This window comes from Podarcis liolepis (assembly GCF_965112155.1).
Source record: "Podarcis liolepis genome assembly, chromosome: 9".
NCBI classification, from domain to species: domain Eukaryota; kingdom Metazoa; phylum Chordata; class Lepidosauria; order Squamata; family Lacertidae; genus Podarcis; species Podarcis liolepis.
This window is the reverse complement of record NC_139564.1, coordinates 60,286,002-60,305,374: the sequence shown is the minus strand read 5'-3', so window position 1 is coordinate 60,305,374 and position 19,373 is coordinate 60,286,002. Positions and strand designations below refer to the sequence as shown.

The window sequence follows — 19,373 nt, the reverse complement described above, 5'->3', positions numbered from 1 at the left end:
TAAAAACCCTTCCCTATGCAGGATTGCCTTCAGATGGCTCGGGGGTCAGATAACTCCAACCGTCCAACATTTCTCCAATGAAAATAGGGATGTCCCAAGGAAAAGCGGGACATTCTGGGATCAAATCAGAAACCGGGATAGCTTCTCTAAATCAGGAACATCCCTGGAAAATAGGGACACTTGGAGGGTCTGTGAGGAGGATAGTTACCATCTAACAGTATCACCCAGGCACCTCCACCGGCTTCAGCATAAAACATCTGGAGGGCACCAGGTTGAAAAAGGCTGCCCTGTCCAGGATGAAATACAACATGTCTTGCTCCCAGAAAAATTTGCCTAGGATTGCTAACTAGAAGTTCATTTAATTACCTTGTTTGCTTACTAAAGTATTGTCATAAATTTTAGGGGCCAGAGTCTCTGGGTGCAAATCACCCATCAATCCTGGATTTAGTAAAAGTTTGATTAAACTGTACCAAACCTGGCAATCCATGGTCTTGGCTTAGGCTAACAAGCCAGGCCAGCCGGGCAGATTGTGGGCTGTGTGCAAAAGACCACTTTAAAACATTGCAAGGTCACTTTTTCTCATTGTGTTTCAAAACAGATTTGCCATCCACTGTACACATCCACAGTTTGCTGTGTACTGAAGCTGTCCAGACTGTCTCTGCCCCTGAAAATAAACTTCATATCCTTTGTACATGCACGCAGGTGTTTATTTAGTGTTTCAACTATACACACTTTGGATTTACTGCACGTAGAGTAAGCTCATGAAGTTATGAAGTCTGTTTGAAGCTGGCCTGGGGAAAAGCACAGTAAAATGCAGTATTTCAGGGGAAACTGCAAGATGCCTGTGCACCGAGGGCAATGCTGCGTGTACATGGATTGAAAATACAGGGATGGGAGCACACTGGAGGCAGGGTAAAGGGCAATGTGTACACAGACTCGGTGTCAATGTGAATGCATGAAATATGTATAAGTCATTGTTTTGGCAGATACCTATCTGAGCAAGGGAAAAAACGCTTGTTGTAGCATGTTTGAGTAAAGCTGGCAATACGTACTACGTCCCCTCGGGATCAGATTTTATAAATTGATTTATAATCAGATTAAGTCATGTGGCAGTCACAAATGAGGAAAACACAGTGGCAAGCTCTGAGGCGCACCCTGTATCTATCTAGCTGTTCAGGCTGTTATAACAGGCACATTCAGAGCTGATTTCAGTGTTTGACATAGTCTGCTTCTAGTAGCCTTCGAGTACTTATAGCTTGTAAATGTAGCTAAAGCAGAAATTAAAGCTTTTTGTAAGATAAAGGAAGTCAAAGTCCACTCTCAATGTCAATAGGTTTGCATTACTTCCTCATTTCTGGCCCATCACTTATTCTCTGTGCAGCTACAATGCATTTCTATATAGGACCTGCCTTCCCAAACTGTGTTCAGATTTCTTACAAATCATGTAAGACGCCCAGTCCATCCAAGAGCCTGTGCAAATATTCCAGACCCTCCAAGTGTCCCTATTTTCGGGTGGACAGTCCCAGATTTACAGATGCCATCCCAGTTTCCGATCTGATCCCAGAATGTCCCACCTTTCATCAGATAAATGTTGGAGGGCGTCTGTGACCCCTGAACCAATGAGATAAGTAACTAAACAACCTTTAGAAGACATCTGAAGGTAGCTCTGTATAGGGAAGTGTGGGTCATTAGCAGGAAAAATAAGGTGGTGGCCAGTCATTAATCCCGTGCCCTCAACTGTCCTGGTAAAACCTGGACATGATGCTTTCTAACACAAGAACACAGTGTTCATTTTGGGAGCTGAGAACTCGCCCTGAAAAAAGCACTTTTTCGGGACTGAAATCTCATGCCGCACCCTCAACACAGGAAGTTAGCCTGGCCTATACTTTAACACTTGCTGGCCCCAGGGGTTAGGATGATCTTGCATACAGAGTACTTCCTCCCCCCACCCCTAAAAAACCCCCACCTCATAACACTACTATAGTTGCCAAATGTCACTTGAAAATATGCAATTTACGCACTGTTTCAGCAGGGCAAAATGTGAGCTGAGCCACAACCTTTTACTCCAGTCTTTTCAACCAACTAATGGCAGGAAGTTCATGTTGGCAATTCTGACGTATTTTTATCTATTAAAAAAAATCTGGTATCTCTGTTTTATTTTGTTGTTACTGCTGCTGCTATGTGCTGTTTTTGCTGCTGTTTTATTGAGAGGACTACTTGTCATTTTCTTGTATGCTTTTAAATTAAGCTGCCTTGAGTTTGGTTTTTTCCCCATTCTAAGGTGGGATAAAAATGGGGTAATAAATATACAGTACATATGTATGCATTATATGCATTGGCAGCCAGGAGGTGGCAGTAAAGCATAATAGGAATTGCCTTTTCTGAACTGAAAACCAGTGAACCTCCATCGGTGCTAGTGATAAATCAAATATGAGGAGTGGCATGTGCTTTGCTCAGTGGTGAAGAAAAGAGCTCTGCCTGTTATTCCCAGCATCACGATGCTATTGCTAAGAATTAGGCTTGCTAATTATAGTTTCCTATAGAGGTATTATGCTTGGTGTGCATGTCATGAGAAGAAAAATGCCGCAAAGGGAGAGAAGAAAAAAACTGAAGGGGAAAACAATCGCAGGCCAAAAATATAGGACTATGTAATTCAAGGATGGCAAACTTGTGGTCTTCCAGACTTTGTTTGACTCCAAGCCCTATCAGTCCCAGCTAGCACAGACAATGGTCAGGGATGATAGGATTTGTAGTTCAGCAATGTCCAGAGCCTACAGATTCTCCATCCCTGATGTGTTCTGTTGAAACCAAACCAAGTCTAATGAGGAACGGTAGAGAGAGTTGGGTACGTTTAGACCAGGCATCCCCAACCTGCGGTCCTCCAGATGTTTTGGCCTACAACTCCCATGATCCCTAGCTAACAGGACCGGTGGTCAGGGATGATGGGAATTGTAGTCCAAAACATCTGGAGGGCCGTATGTTGGGGATGCCTGGTTTAGACTGTAAAAGAGTAGGCCGAGAGGAGATATGATAGGCATTGTCAAATATTTCAAGGGCTGTCATGTGTGCAAGAAGGAGCAAGCTTGTTTTCTTCTGCTCCAGAGGGTAGGACCCGTAGCAATGGATTCAAGTTGCAAGAAAGGAGATTCTGTCTAAACACCAGGCAGAACCTTCCGACAGTAGGAGCTGTTAAGACAGTGGAATGGACTCCCTTGGAAGGTGGTAGACTCTCCTTCCTTGGAGGTTTTCAAGCAGAGACTGGATGGCCATCTGTCATGGATGTTTTTGTTGAGATTTCTGCATTTCAGGGGTTGGGCCAGATGACCCTTAGAACCCCCCAACTCTACAATTCTATGATTCTACAAAATCAGCATTTAATAAGTTTGTGTCTGTGCTAGCTAAATGCACCCGAGTACTTACTTATCTGCAATAGTATACTTTTTTTGGCAGTGCTCCAGCAGCTATAAAGCTCTTTCCCAGACAAGAGCTATTCATGGCACAGGGCACTAGAAAACACCTTTCACACCCTTTCGGACTGCAGTGAAAACATCAGAGTTTATTTCTGAGTAAATATGCATAGGATCAGGCAGTATGTCTATTGACAGGAAGACAGTACTATACCTTTGCAAGATTTTCTTCAGGGAGTGGAGCACAAGGCCAGCAGCTGCGCCAGTATTTGCTCTCTTGGATTATTAGCACTCCAGATTTGCCTGTAACTAAGGGAGAAATCAGGCTAAAGGCAAAACCAAACAAGTCAGGCAGACTAAGGTGTGCTTTTGTTTTCAAAAGGTTTGCACGCACTAAGGTTTGGAAGCCTTTCTCTGTACGTTTGCATAACTCCCCACCCCGCATCAAATTTCCTTTCAGCTGCCTACGAATTTCCCCTTCTGGAATAAGATTCGCTTCCCTATTTGTCATCAAAAAAAATGAGTTTAAATCTTTAAAACGCAAAATGATCAATGCAATCGTCAGGGCTGAAACACAGCTACACAGCCTCAGTAAGTTCTCCCAACTAGACAAAATCAGGAAGAACTTTCTGTCAGTAAGAGCTATTGGACCCTGGAATAGATTCCCACGAGGTGGCAGACTCTCCTTCCTTGGAGGTTTTTAAGCAGAGATTGGATGGCCATCTGTCATGGATGCTTTAGCTGAGATTCCTGCCTTGCAGGGGGCTGGACCAGATGACCCTCAGAGTCCCTTCCAACTCTATTCTATTCTATTATTCCATTAAATCAGCATCTAATAAGTTTGTGTCTGTGGTAGCTACATGCACCCAATAACCTTCTTATTTGAAATACAGACACACCTCGGGTTGAAGTGGGTTCGGGATAAGTATTTTTGGGTTGCGCGCTGTGGCGACCCAGAAGTAACTGAGCATGTTACTTCCGGGTTTCGCCGCTCGCGCATGCGCAGACGGTCAAAATATCATGCAGAAGCGGCAAATTGTGACCCGCGCATGCACAGACGCAGGTTGTGTTCGCTTCTGGATGCAAACGGGGCTCCGGAACGGATCCCGGTCGCATCCAGAGGTATACTTTTTTTTTTTTTTTACTGTTTTATACTTTTTTCTTTTTCTTTTTTGCAGCACTCCAGCAGCTATAAAGCTCTTTCCTGGGGTGGAGCTATTCAGGACACAGGGCACCAGAACCCACCCTCAAGGTCCCTTCCAACTAGGGTTGCCACCTTTGTTCTGGCAAAATACAGGACAGGCCTTGGAGGTTGAGGGGGGATGATTTTATTATTATTATTGTTGTTGTTGTTGTTATTTTATTTTTGTTCATCTGGGGCTGAAGTGGCTTCAAAGCAATCCATTACCATCTATTGCAGCCTCACAGGATGGCCCCTCTGGGATTGGTCACAGGCACACACACAGGCGCACAAAGTTGTAAATTCATCTGAGCTTGGCTACACAGATACAGTGGTGCCTTGCAAGACGAAAAGAATCCGTTCTGTGATTCTCTTCGTCTAGCGGTTTTTCCGTCTTGCGAAGCAAGCCCATTGACGGATTAGCGGATTAGCGCTATTAGCACTATTAGCGGCTTATCTGCTGATTGGATCAGCTGATAAGCGGCTTAGCGGCTTAGAAAAAGGCAGGGGAAAAGGGAAAAAACCCCGCAGGAACTCGCAAGGCATTGTCGTCTTGCGAAGCAAGCCCATAGGAAATTCGTTTTGCAAAGCACCTCCAAAACGGAAAACTCTTTCGTCTAGTGAGTTTTCCGTCTTGCGAGGCATTCGTCTTGCGGGGCACCACTGTACATGACTTTGTTTTGCACCTTTCAATCACATGCATTTCGATATGATCCCTAACTTGGGAGGGGAGAGGGAGAGGGAGAGGGAGAGGGAGAGGGAGAGGGAGAGGGAGAGGGAGAGGAAGAAAGAAAGAAAGAAAGAAAGAAAGAAAGAAAGAAAGAAAGAAAGAAAAGCAGACTGACTCAGCTATACAGCTGCAAATAAAACGTTTTAAGTGTGTTTCAAGTGCAATATAGAATGTGACATTAGATGGCGATGGTAAGCCTTATGGAAAATTCAATGTGTTTTTAAAAAACGCTTTTTTAAAAAAGCATTTTCAGAACAGCTTTTATATGTGTGTAGATTCCACCCTGAAGTACATAACAAAACTGTAACATTTTACATTGAAAGTAGGGTTGCCATATTATTATTTTTTGAAAACCCCTGAATTGTTGAGCTTCTTTTAGGAAAACCCCAAAATTATTGAGATTTTAAAAAGATTTCACAATCGACGCTTGCCAAAGATCTAATACGAAGTGCTGCCTTTAGGAAATTGCCCCAGACATCAATTCTGCCTTTGAAATCCCATTTAATGGCAGCTCTTGTCCTAAATGTGACAGTTCCATGATGCCCTCATGCATGTTCACTTCATCAACTCTGGCCCTCTTTGAAAAAAGTTTGGGCACCCCTGTACTAGGGAGTAAATCCCAATGAACTTAACAAGGCATACCTCAGGAAAATTCTAAAAAAAAACGCTCAACAGCTGACAGTTTTGGTGGTTTCCTTTTAAAAAGTGCTCAACAATTGCGGTGGTTTCCTTACATTGCTTGCGCAAAGAACGATTCTTCAGATTCTGAATTTTGACTTCTTCTTAAAAAAGAAGTTTGACAACTTTGTGATGTTTGAAACGTGGCAACCATTGGCCAATTTTGGTTGGTTTCGGGGGGGAGGAGAAAGCGCTCAACAACTGTGGCGGTTTCCTTAAAAAACAAAAAGCTCGACAACTTTACTTTTTGCAATATAAACGCCCTATTCCGAGCAGGCTCTGAGAGAAGCGTTGCGCGTGGCCATTTGAGGGGAGCCTGTCGCAGGAGGCGGGAGACGCGTCGTGAGAGGAACGAGGCGCGGAGAGAAGCAGCCCCACGGAGTTTTTCCCTCGGTCCGGTCCGCTTTTCTCCTCCCGGCGCGGAGAAGGGAAAAGCTCCGCCTTCGGACGACATGGTTACCTAACAGGCGGGCGCCTCGCTTCGCCAAAGAGCGCGCGCAGGGGCCGGACGAGGGAGGCGCCTGGGCCGGGAAGGACGGAGCAGCCCCGGGGCAGAGGCGCGGCGAGGAAGAGGGCGAAGGGCGCGAGCGAAGGGCCTTGGCGGGTAAGGCTGCTGGGGGCGCCGGCGGGGTGGGCGCGGGAGAGAAGGGGCTGGGCGGTGGGCTGCAGCGCTGGGCTTCCGAGGCCCCCCCGGCCAGGCTCTTTTGGATAATCATTTTTTATTCGTTTTCAATTACAATCCAATCATAGCCTCATTAGAACACCACCAGTTTTTATAACGCAGTTATTCACACCAATCGTTCAAATGCCGAATTATAGAATTTAGATAAGGTAGGGGGGGTCACGTGCTAGAATTTTAAAAAAATCTTGATTGAAAGTTCCATAAAGTACACAATTCTGTGTGCGCTAAACATAAATAAACGTAAATAAAAGAGAAAAAGAACCCGTGGAGAAGGGAAAATAAGGGGAGGAGCGGGGGAAACCCAAAACTGCATATTTTATAAGGTGGTTTTTTTCCTTCACCAGATCTTAACCTATTACAGTATTTGTAAGAAAGGATTCCAAATATCATTGAATTTGTCCGTGGCAAGTCTGCGTTTATGTGCAAGTTGTTCATATGTTGCAAGTTTGTATAAGTCTTCTATCCAATCGTAGAAGGGAGCCACATTTTTATTTTTACAATTCCCCGAATGTCCCACTTTTCCTTAGGATGTCCCTATTTTCACCAGAGAAGTGTTGGAGGCTATGGAGTTATCAAACCCCCCTGGCCATCCTGTATAGGGAAGTTTTTTAAAATTTATAATTAAATTTAAAAATAAAAAGTTTTTGTTTTAATATATGTTGTGCTGGGGCAGCCCAGTAAGATGTGTTGGGTATAAAAGTACCATTATCCTTATGGAATGGGACTGTCCCTATTTTCATCGGAGAAATGTCGAAGGGTATGCATCTTGTAATTTCTTGTTATTTTCATTACTTAATTTCTGAAACGAGGTGCCCAGCTGCAAATTTGTCACATTGACACCACATCCATCTTCAGGGAACCTGGAGTTGCTAGTGTGCATTGCATAATGTACACATATTAACTGGAAACAGGGTTGCAAATATTTTCTGACTCCCACCCCCCCAAAATTATTATTCTGCATGTTCCAGGCTGCATTAAAATGTAGCATTATAATATTTGGGGGCGGGGCATGATCCTTGGCTCGAATTAAGCTTTATTGTACAGGATGGGTTTTAGAATTACAACTCATCATTTCTATTGTGTAAGCAGGTGGGGGTGTGATTGTATGCATTTACTATTTGCGAAAATTCAGCCACGTTCCCACGGAGCAGTTGAATTGTAGAGCTGGAAGGGACCCAGAGTATCATCTAGTCCAACCCCCTGCAAGGCAGGAATGTGCAGCCGTCTCATTCGAGAATCGAACCTGCAACCTTTGCGTTATCAGGTCCACACTCTAACCAACTGGCTCACGTTGGCTTACAAAATCAAAATGTGCTACAGTTACGCTTTCCAATGTCATAATAAAGGTGCAGTAATGGGGGGAGTACATTTTTCATTGGCTGTAACTGTCTCTTACTTCTGATTTCCTTTGGTAGGAGGGACGTTGCCGAGGGGTCAAAAACACACACCTTGCGTTCAGATGGTCCTAGATTTAACACCTTTCATTTCCAGTTAAGAATGGATCTCATACAATGGAGCTGGGAAGGGAAATCATGGAATGCTGCTGTCAATAAGAGTAGACTGTACCAAACTGATGGACCAATAGTCTCTAAGACAGCTTAACATGCCAATATGGTAAAAATTAGACGTTTGTGAGGTTGCTTTTGAAATGCACGTTGCATTCTTCTTATAACTGGACTTCTGTTTTAGGAAACTCGCATTTTACCGGGGATCATATTTGCTGGAAACATTATCAGGAGCTATGACTTCTGCCCCAGGTGATGATAAAGTCCAGGCCTCTTCGGTAGGACAAAAGAACCAGGTTTGTTCTTTCTGTTTGGAATTATTATTATTATTATTATTATTATTTTATTATACATTCTAGCAGAGGCAAATCTAGTGCAAAAAGTGCTCCGCATGATCTAGTTCAGGTCTAAGGATAAGGAGGAGGCAGGATAGCTTTGCCTCTCATGGAAAGTCAAAGATCCCACAAACCCTGGGGAGATTAAACAGGATTCATCTTAATTTTATGCTGCTAGCAGTTAAAGAACCGTAGATAACGATGCTCATATCTTACCTTGCACATATTTTTGGCTCAAAGTAAATAGATGGAAACATAATCTGCACCTGCTAGGGGAAAGGGGAAGATGGAATTATGTAGCATCTGAACAAAAAGGGACTTTAAAAAGAAACTCTTTAAAGCAGGGGTGACGGTGGGAGTCTGTGGGTTTCCTGATGTTGTTGAACTGTCAGCCCCAGCTAGCACTGTCAGTGCTAAAGGATGATCATAGAATTGTAGATCCCAGGGGTCATCTAGTCCAGCCCCCTGCAGTGAGGGAATCTGAACTGAAGCATAGATGACAGGTGGCCATCCAACCTCTGCTTAGAAAGCTCCAAGAAAGGACACCTGAAGGACCACACATTTCCCCTCCATTATTAGCACCATTCATTACTGCTGCATTTTAAACTTCATAGCACCTGTGAATTGCACATTAATCACAAACATGTACATTATAGTCAGAGTGCACCATCGAGTATTAAAGCTTGATCATTTCATTTTGACATTGCATGCTTGATAGTATTGCTAACGACAATGGTAGGATATTTCTAACATTTTTGTGCTATCTGGAAAAGTGAAATGTTTTCCTCTCTGTTTATTTTTAAACTTTTTTGTTGAATTAAAAAAAAATTATGGAAACCAAAGATAATGAAATAAATGGCAGACTATAGATGCTTTATTCTCTTAAGGAGTGAGAGGGTAAACCATATTTTTCTTATAAACATGTTCATGTTTTTATTTTAAGAGTCCGCTCCCATGTCCAATTTCAAATCTTAATTCTGATGAATTTGTAGAGATTCGTCGTCAATGTAAAGAGGAAAGCTTCTGGTACAGAGGTAGGTCTATTTGTTTTTAATGCAATACAAAATATAATTGCGTTGGTTTTTTGTTGCAGGGTGCTGTCTACCTTAGAGCATTTGTTTCAATGTTTGAGAATTCCTACTACTAAGCCTGCTTGGAACATCCTTCTGTTTCACAGCATTTGAATCCAAAACCTGCTGGTTTTCTTACCGGTAACATTAAGCAGACATAAGAAAATCATTTTCAATGGCTGCATTCAGAAGTAGTAATAAATGATGGCTTATTGCCATTAGAATAAGCCTAGGCCAGCCTTGGGCTTGTGCACTCCTGTTCCACTCTCATTTTAAACACTGCAGATACTCCATTCAAAAATTTGCAGCCATTTTGACTAACCACTATTTAGCATTACATATGAAGCCTAAATTGTAGTTAACGTTCACTGTGGTTTATCGAAACAAGCCAGCTTCCTAAACCAAGGTTTGAACTTGACTTGTTTCAGTGAACCATAGTTTGTTTATTGCTTTATTTTTTATTTATTAAAAAAGCCCTGAAAGTGGTTAATAATAATAATAATAATATTTATACCCCACCCATCTGGCTGGGTTTCCCCAGCCACTGTGGGCGGCTTCCAACAAAAGATTAAAAATACATTAAAACATCAGTCATTAAAAACTTCCCTAAACAGGGCTGCCTTCAGATGTCTTCTAAACTTCAGATAGTTGTTTATTTATTTGACATATGATGGGAGGGCATTCCCCAGGGCGGGCAGCAGTACTGAGAAGGCCCTCTGCCTGGTTCCCTGTAACTTCACTTCTTGCAATGAGGGAACCACCAGAAGGCCCTTGGAGCTGGACCTCATTGTATAGGCTGAACGCTGGAGGTGGAGATGCTCCTTCAGGTATACTGGGCCGAGGTCATTTAGGGCTTTAAAGGTCAGCACCAACACTTTGAATTGTGCTCGGAAACGTACTGTGAGCCAATGTGGGTCTTTCAAGACCGGTGTTATGTGGTCTCGGCGGCCACTCCCAGTCACCAGTCTGGCTGCCGCATTCTGGATTAGTTGTAGTTTTTGAGTTACCTTCAAAGGTAGACCCGTGTAGAGTGCATTGCAGTAGTCCAAGTGGGAGATAAATAGAGCGTGCATCACTCTGGTGAGACACTCCACAGGCAGGTAGGGTCTCAGCCTGTGTACCAGATGGAGCTGGTAGAATCTGCCCTGGACACAGAGTTGACCTGCGCCTCCATGGACAGCTGTGAGTCCAAAATGACTCCCAGGCTGTGCACCTGCTCCTTCACGGGCACAGTTGTCCCATTCAGGACCAGGGAGTCCCCCACACCCGCCCACCTCATCCCCCAAAACAGTACTTCTGTCTTGTCAGAATTCAACTTCAATCCGTTAGCCGCCATCCACCCTCCAACCCCTCCAGGCACTCACACAGGACTTTCACCGCCTTCACTGGTTCCGATTTGAAAGAGAGGTAGAGCTGGGTATCATCCGCATACTGATGAACACCAAGCCCAAACCCCCTGATGATCTCTCCCAGCAGCTTCATGTAGATGTTAAAAAGCATGGGGGAGAGGAAAGAACCCTGAGGCACCCCACAAGTGAGAGCTCCGGAGTCTGAACACTCATCCCCCAATACCACTTTCTGGACACGGCCCAGGAGGAAGGAGCAGAACCACTGTATAACAGTGCCCCTTCTCCTCTGGACAGTCCAGAAGAATGTTATGGTCGATGGTATCAAAGGCCGCTGAGAGATCCAGCAGAACTAGGAAACCGCTTTCACCTTTCTCCCTAGCCCACCGGAGATCATCAACCAGCATGACCAAGGCAGTTTCAGTATTTACAAAAGTTAAGAATTACTGCAGTTTGTCCAGGTTCAGACAGAACACTAAATTGCAGTTATTTGAAAGTGGAAATTAAAAACTGCTTCTCCTTGTAGCTGTGCTAGGAGTGCATGAGCTCAAGTTTTATCATTATATCTGACCACAGTCAATGGCCATGTTTTCATAGTCATAATCTCAGTTAAATGACTTGAGATATGATCAGGGCCTTTGGCCATAGTCTGAAGGTTTAAGATCCTGGCTTGTTTTGATGCTGATAAGCCTAGTTTCCTTGTTCAGATGACATGGTAAATTGTAATTAATCGGAGCCTTACTACAAAGGGAGGCTGCATGTGTGGGCAAGAGACTTGTTCATTTCTCAGCATAATAAGCTGAGATATGGTGTACGGACTAGACTGAAATCTTTGAGTATATTGGGCTTGTAACATCCATTTGCTGCTTCACTTGTGGTTTGTGAAGAATCTGATCTTAAAAGTTGTTTTTCTTTAGTCCACAAATGTAACATCCGAATGATCTTGTGTGAGCATGTATGATGGTAAATGTTTTTATGGGCTATTGATTTTATGGACTTTTTGTTGTTGCAAAGCTGGCGATTTCTTTGTTCCTTCCGTTGCCCACCCAGGCTACAGCCCACCTAAGTCTGCACATGGGTGTCTTCTCTATGTGTTAAAGTTGCATATCTGGAACCACACGTGTATTGTGCTCATCCAGCCCCTTGAACTAGATCAGGGGTCTCTCACTGTTTTGGGGCTACAACTCCCATCATCCCTAGCTAGCAGGACCAGTGGTCAGGGATGATGGGAATGGTAGTCCAAAAACAGCAGAAGACCCAAGTTTGGGAAACACTGAACTAAATGGATACATGTCACCAATTTGTTGCACAGTGGTGCTCAAAACTGGAGTTGCAGCAAGGCTATTGTACTTATTTAGCAGATATTAAATGTGGAAGCTGCCAGTAAGCACAGAAAATGAAAATATTAACTGCATAGCAGTGCAGAGTATAAAACCCAGTATTCGGCAAAGTCAGCACCTCAGAATTCCAGCTTCAGATTTTCTAATTTGCTCTTTTCATTTTTTTATTTTTTAGAACAAGCAAAATAGTTGTTAAGACCACATTTTAACGACACTATGCAGGGTGGGCGGGAGATGCATCTGAATTTATGCAAAGGCTATAATTGCTTGTTTCATTGTATGCAGCTCTCCCTCTGTCACTGGGAAGTATGCTGATCACTCAAGGATTACTTGCCAATGGTAAGTGGCTTTTTTCTTTCTCCAATGTAAAAACAAACAAACACGTGGACAGTTTTCTAGAACCACCAGCCAATCACTGCTAAATCTTGGTAAATGCTGAGGGAAAAACCCATAATAGATCTTGTGGTGGAAATCTCAGCTGTTTCAACTCTTAGGTCTCAATGTATTCAACAGGTGATGTGAAATATATGGTGACTCTTACACATTGTGTAGAGGCGAGCCTAAACTTGCCACTGGGTACATTTCTCTGTTGTATGTATGTTCAACAATGGCTTCCTGATTTAAGAGTGCTTTTATGTATTTATCAATGGCTGCTAGCCATGATAGCTGTGGTCCGCTATCATGGTCAGGGGCAGTAATAACAATTGCCGGAAACTGCCAAGTGGGAGTGTGTTATTGTGCTCAGGGTCCTGCTTGTGGGTTTCCTTACAAGCATCTGGTTGGCCGTTGTGAGAACAGGATGCTGGAGTAGACGGGCCATTGGCTTGATGCAGCCGGCTGTTCTTACATTTAGGTGTTCCCCTAAAATATAATGTGGGGTTGGTTGGTTGGTTGTTTTTTGCAAGAGTTGTGAAATGTGCTGCCTTGGCTGAGCATGGTGGCATGGTTAATTTTTTTTTAAAAAAAAATATTTATTGAATTTTCACAAATTATAAAAGCACACACAATACACAATACAAACATACACACAAAAAAACAAACATGTATAATTTCAAATCCTTTTTTTCTTAAAACTTACTTCCCCGACTTCCCCATACCTCCCCTTTCTACATTCCAATTCCCAAATTTATTTCATCAAATCCTCCCCCTTAATTTTATCTAGTTTTTTTCCTTTTCTTTTCTTTTCTTTTCTTTTACTTAAACTTTTACAGCTATAATCCCTTACTTTCTATAACCACGACATTTTAACACTCATTAATTTTGCAATATTTCTTAAGATAAATTTTAAATTTCTTCCAATCTTCTTCCGCCGTCTCCTTCCCCTGGTCTCGAATTCTGCCAGTCATTTCAGCCAGTCCCATGTAGTCTATCACCTTCATCTGCCATTCTTCCAGAGTGGGTAAATCTTGTGTCTTCCAATACTTTGCAATAAGTATTCTGGCTGCTGTTGTGGCATGGTTAATTTAATGCTTATGGAAAACAGGTTAGGAAGTAAGCTTTATTACGGGGGTAAAAATAGTCTTCACATTTTTGTATATAATTATAACTGGAAATTATACTGGGAGCACTTGGTATGTTTAAAGCGGGAAGTATAACAACAACAACAACAATAACTTTGTTGTGTCATCAAATGATGGTCTAAAAGGCTTTTCCTAATAACTGCATTTTATTCCAGGTGTTCTCAAACCAAGCCCTAAATTTGGATCACTCCCTAAATTGGCAAGTAAGTCCAAAAACTCTTTGTAAAGTTTAAGCAGAAAAGGTGAGAACTGGCCATTGTAATTATGCTGGAATGCTGCCACGCTCGCATGATAAGTTTGGGCATGTGTGGAATCTAGTATAGCTTCTGGCTTTCCGAGTGTCAGTTTTCAGCATTTAAATTAAAGCCGTTTTGTAGACCTCATGACTGCAGAGAAAGCTTTGGAATCATGTGGTTGTTTCTGAAGGTTCTGTATTAGGCTGTAACTTTATACTGATCACTTTTATATAGTATGTAATCATTAATTACTATAGTTAGGGTTTTATCAAAATAATAGAGCAGGAAGGATATTCAACATCTGCTTAAGTAAACCTGTGCAGACCACACCTTGGTACACAACTGAAATGTTACTGTGGAGTTAGAGTGTCGCTCCTAGAAGCTGTCAACGTGCAACGGCTTCAACTGGCTGGCTAAACCAGGTAAGGGTAGCCGGTGGGTCTCAAACCCTGATGAGTTTGGGACTTTCCCCTGCATGTGAACACAGGCTCCCGTGGATTGAGAAGCATACCTTCTGGAGAAGAAAAGGCTAAGGAAAATATCCTACGCAATCCAGAGTGGAGTCCCTAAGACGGTTGGATGGCACCTGTTATGCCACCTCCTGGCAACTCTTACAGCCAAGCTGGTGGCAAACATATTGCTCTGCTTTCCTTTGGACCACATCAGTGAGGCCAAGAGGCAGCCTAGGGCCTCCATACGCACTGCTCACGCTTGCACCCCAGAGGCTATTTCGGTGCTGGCAATGCAGTGGTTTGGCTTCACCCGCAGAGGCACACTCCATTGTTTCCCGAGGCAGATGGATGCTAACAGAGTAGGGAGCCCCAGGCCTGTGGGCTAAATGCAGGCCTCCAGGACTCTCGCCAGGCCATTCCCCTCATTGGGCCCTGCTCTACACCCTCCTCTTGCTCGGCTGGAGAGTGTCTGGAGGGAGGATGGGCAGGTGTGGGGTTATGTAGGTTTGGAAGGAAATGTCTGGATTTGTGTGGCTTGTGGAACAAATCTTAAGAGTCATACCGATTGCCTTGCCCACTTGGTTGCCTGTGGACCCATGCAACCTCCGGAAAGTGAGAGAAAGTGGCTCAGGTTGAAAAAGAATCTTCACTTCTGCTGGAGGGTCACTATCGCTAGGTGACTGAAGCAAGCGAGCGAGCAGAGTGAAGTGGAAGCCAGTGCTACTGCAGTGGAAAACAAATAACATGCCATGGACTGGTTGGACACACAGTAATGGCAGGGAGGAAGCAGCTGGGGAGCCACCAAGGGAAGAAGGCTCAGAGCCCAGGGATTGGTGGTGGAACAATGAGTGGTCAGAGGGAGAAGACTGGGAGGTGGAGGTATCAGAAGGGGAAGGGGTAATAGGGCTTAGTGAGCTGGGTGAGTCTGTGGCCAAGAGAAGTCCAGAATCTGAGGCAGAAACTGATACAGGAGTTTCACAAACTTCCACTGTACAAGTAAACTAGATCTCTCTGCCATTTGGTGTCCCCAACTTGGTACCAACCATCTGGTCTATGGGTGAACATATTGAGATCCTCCTTTGTAACAGAACGTGTGCTGCCTGCTGCTGTCTGCAAGGAGCCGTGGATTGTGACTTTAATCATTCACTGATATTAAAAGAGTAAGAGAGTAGGCTATTTTAAACTCGTCACCAAACACAAGGGAGCATCCTCAGTGAAGCGGTATCTCTTTCTGGGTTTCCTGCTATCCCAGATCAGTGTGGATTAGCAAGGCAAAATACCTGATCTGGAGAATGCTTTTCAAAGCCTGTACTACTTTATATCTGATTGCTACGTATGACAACAATTTGATCTCTCTCTGCAGTTGCTGGTGCCCTGGGCTATGGTATTGGGACAATGTCATACATAAGAACCTGTCAGAAGAAGTTTGAAAGCGCTGGTCTTAAACCGTTTGGTCCCGGATGGAAAAGGTCTGTTTGGAATAAATACAGACAAGTGACTCTTGGGTTGTATCAAGGAACCTTGTGATAAGAACGCTGTCCAAAAACCACTTTTCTAGGTCACAAGGGCTCTACAAAAATCTCAATGATTTCCCATTTCCTCTGCACATCTGAAATAGAGGGGGTAGGAAGCCCTCCAAAACAGATTTGGAAGTGCAGTGAGGAATATTGCCTACTCTCTCCCCTCCTATCAGTGGGAGTATCCATTGGATCAAAGGCCCTTCCTTTCACAGAAAGGAACAGAACTGCCTATCTGCACCACGCTAGAATTGTGACCATGTCTTATCAATTTATACCAAGCACTTTATCCTTCTGCACGTAGCTAGATCATGTGCAAATTACTGTGTGGATAACAGGGCAGCTGACATTTTTGGTGCATTGGGACCCAGGGTGGAGGTGGAGGTGTCAGGTGCAAAGCCCCATGTGAAGATCTCTTGATTTGGGAAGAATCTTGTGTAACGTTGACTCCCCCCCCCCCTTCTCCTAATGTTTTAGGCACTGCCCTCATGTCTGCAACGAATGCAAAGCAAAGTTTGAAGCAAGTGCATCAGAAAAACCAGAGCCTTCTGCTTCTTAAAACAGGTACAATCTTTGTAGTTTTAACAAGATTTTGGTCGCTTTTTGAAATATATCAGTATCTTGGAAATCAGTCACTATAAACAATGGAAAGAGTTATGATCTTGCTTATTGCCACATCAGGTTTAGTAAGAGGTAAAAAACTTGACTATTGTTGGCATCTTGGTTGTAGGGTGGTGGGCAGGTCAGAAATAGCACTTTCTTCTCCTTCACAAATTATTAAGTGTGCTTATCTTCGTCTGTTTGTTTTATTCTCTCCCCACACTGCTTGCCTATTTGTATTTTCTTGGCTAGCTCTGAGGGATTATGACTCACTATGTTAATGATAAAATGCAACAGAGGGTAAACTCCTCCTTGGCTTTCACTGCCAAGTATTCTCTCTGACTTTAGTCTCAGTTTAACAGCAGATTTAGACAAAACAGAAGTGAGGCTGGTAGGTGCTGTCACTTCCATGCTCATTAGTATGGTGGTGTTTTTATCATTAAAAGAGAATTGTGCTGCATCTATGGCCAGTATTTCAAGTCTCTTCCAAAACGGCATTCTACATGTGGCACTTCTTCAGCAACATCTGCAGCTGCTGCTTTAACACAATACATGAAGATGAGCTTAGAATATGGCCCAGGGTATATGGTCTGAAGGGACATTACCATCTTGCTAGAGCTAAGTCAGTCTAGGTCTGGTCGGTGCCTTCATGGGAGACCACCTGGGAACTAAATATAGGATACCTTGGGTTCCAGGATGAAAGAAAGGTGGTAGATAAATGTAAAAAGAATTTAAATAATTTAATACCGAAAACCAAGGTGCAGCTTCCAATTGGCTGCAGGAGCTTCCTGCACTCAATCGGAAGCCGCGTCAGACGTTCGGCTTCTGAAAAGCGTTTGCAAGATGGAACACTCACTTCCGGGTTTGCGGCGTTCAGGAGCCAAGCCATTCCAACTACCAAGGAACCACTGTACATTGTTTGCTTCACCAGTCATGTAGGTAGTTTTCAAAACCAAGAGTGTTGTATGGCAGCTTGGTCTGTTAATTTAAGTCACCATAAGTACATTTAGCAAAATGCTACATTTATTAGATTAACCATTTATGTATTTTTGAACCAAAGGCTGTACGGTGTTTTACTACTTAAAGTCCATTAGATCAACTACTACTGCTTGACTTGGGGGGGGATCCCCAACATTAAGCTAGGTCACACCTTGTCCTCCAAACCTATATTCTCACCTCAAAGGGGCTGAATCCCTTTAACCAATACTTTTTTATTTCAGATAATGTGGAAGAAAGCATTTTGTAATGGTACCTGTTCTACACAAGTACAATTCTGAAAAGCCTGCTTTCATTCAAAACTCTTTGTATGTTTTACATGAATTTTTTTAAAAAAATAAAAGTTACTTTGATGTTTCGTTTGTCACAAGTTCTGGAACACTAAACTGAAGATGCAAGCTAGAGGCCATGACAACTTGCAACAACATCATTGTCACTGCAGTGCTTAAAGACAGTTACTCTGCTTTCAGGTTTGCACCTTAGCAGCGCAGTTCAGAGTATTTGTCAAACAGCAAAACTTGATAAGAGGTTTGAGCTTATTCAGTATATGTTCTGTAATGGAATTATATGAGTTGTCAAATTGAATCCATTACAGTGGTACCTTGGTTCTCAAACTTAATCCATTCTAGTCCGTTCCAAAACCAAGGCACACTTTCCCATAGAAAGTCATGCAAAACGGATTAATCAGTTCCAGACTTTTAAAAACAACCCCTAAAACAGCAATTCAACATGAATTTTACTATCTTAACGAGACTATTGATCCACAAAATGAAAGCAATAATCAATGTACTGTACTATAAAATAAATAAGATAGTATTGTATATGATAAAAATTAAAATTATTTTTTTTTTCTTACATGCACTGATGATAGTCATTGTTTGGATGGGGGGCTTTTATCCATTTCCACAGTCACACAATCAGTAGCTGAACTGGGTTCCACACAGTCACAAAAACAAATTAAGCGAAAAAGCCTCAAAAATAAAAACACAACATAAATAGCAAAAACAAAAGCACCAAACTTAATCCATTCTGGAAGTCTGTTTGACTTCCGAAATGTTAAGAAACCAAGGCACAGCTTCTGACTGGCGCAGGCACCCTGGAAACAATAGCAGATAGCTGCATCGGATGTTTGGCTTCTGAAAAATGTTTGAAAACCGGAACACTTCCGGGTTTTCGGCGTTTGGGAACCAAGTACCAAAGCGTTTTTGAGAACCAAGGTAGCACTGTAGTATACTGCTAATATAAATATCATTAGGGCAAGACTGCAAATGAAGAGATTGCTTTTGCATATCCAGTGTAGATATGCTTAGTTGACAGTTGTTCATAGTGGAGAAAACTAGAAAATTGTATTATTAGTAAACTATGCACTGATTTAGGAGAGGATATTACCTCTGATAGTTCCTGCCTACCTAGCAGTTCGAAAGCATGCCAAAAAGTGCAAGTAGATAAATAGGTTCGGCTCTGGCGGGAAGGTAAACAGCGTTTCCGTGTGCTATTCTGGTTTCAGTGTTCCATTATACCAGCTTAGTCATGCTGGCCATGTGACCCAGAAAAACTGTCTGCAGACAAACACCAGCTCCTTCGGCCTATAAAGCAAGATGAACACTGCAACCCCAAAGTCGTCTGTGACTGGACCTAACTGTCAGGAGTCCTTTACCTTTTTTATTATCTCTGATAAACGGGGGGTCATGATATATAATCATCATCATTCCACATAGCCTTTGTGAATCACTACAGCCTTGAAAACATGTTGTAAGAGACAGCAAGTCAGCCTAGAAG

General features: G+C 43.0%; 2 protein-coding genes across 5 annotated transcripts in view; one reads left to right on the top strand and one right to left on the bottom strand.

Moving 5' to 3' along the window:
- The window catches only part of CWH43 (cell wall biogenesis 43 C-terminal homolog), a 40,137-nt gene extending 27,696 nt beyond the window's left edge, over window positions 1–12,441 (bottom strand). For 2 of the 4 annotated variants that reach the window (XR_014515828.1, XM_083459934.1), the window contains exons 1-3: window positions 9,727–12,441; window positions 8,734–8,783; window positions 3,622–3,716 (exon numbers count right to left, since the gene is read on the bottom strand). The gene's annotated coding sequence lies outside the window, so the exon portion shown is untranslated. Of the gene's footprint in view, window positions 1–3,621; window positions 3,717–8,733; window positions 9,472–9,726 lie in introns of those variants that run through there. The other 2 variants (XM_083459936.1, XM_083459935.1) reach the window with 2 other exon arrangements.
- Window positions 6,332–17,952, top strand: LOC310686402 (OCIA domain-containing protein 2-like). The gene is made up of 8 exons (XM_083460208.1): window positions 6,332–6,599; window positions 8,367–8,478; window positions 9,461–9,551; window positions 12,559–12,612; window positions 13,949–13,996; window positions 15,845–15,950; window positions 16,476–16,562; window positions 17,819–17,952. The coding sequence occupies exons 2-7, from the start codon at window positions 8,419–8,421 to the stop codon at window positions 16,555–16,557; spliced, it is 441 nt and encodes a 146-aa protein (XP_083316334.1). The 5' UTR covers window positions 6,332–6,599; window positions 8,367–8,418; the 3' UTR covers window positions 16,558–16,562; window positions 17,819–17,952.
- Window positions 17,953–19,373: the final 1,421 nt, after the last annotated feature.

Coding starts and splice junctions, on each gene's coding strand:
- LOC310686402 (XM_083460208.1), top strand. CDS start 8,419: ATGACTTCTGCCCCAGGTGATGATAAAGTCCAGGCCTCTTCGGTAGGA. Junction 13,997..15,844: donor ATCACTCCCTAAATTGGCAA/GTAAGTCCAAAA, acceptor CTCTCTCTGCAG/TTGCTGGTGCCCTGGGCTAT. Junction 15,951..16,475: donor TTTGGTCCCGGATGGAAAAG/GTCTGTTTGGAA, acceptor CTAATGTTTTAG/GCACTGCCCTCATGTCTGCA.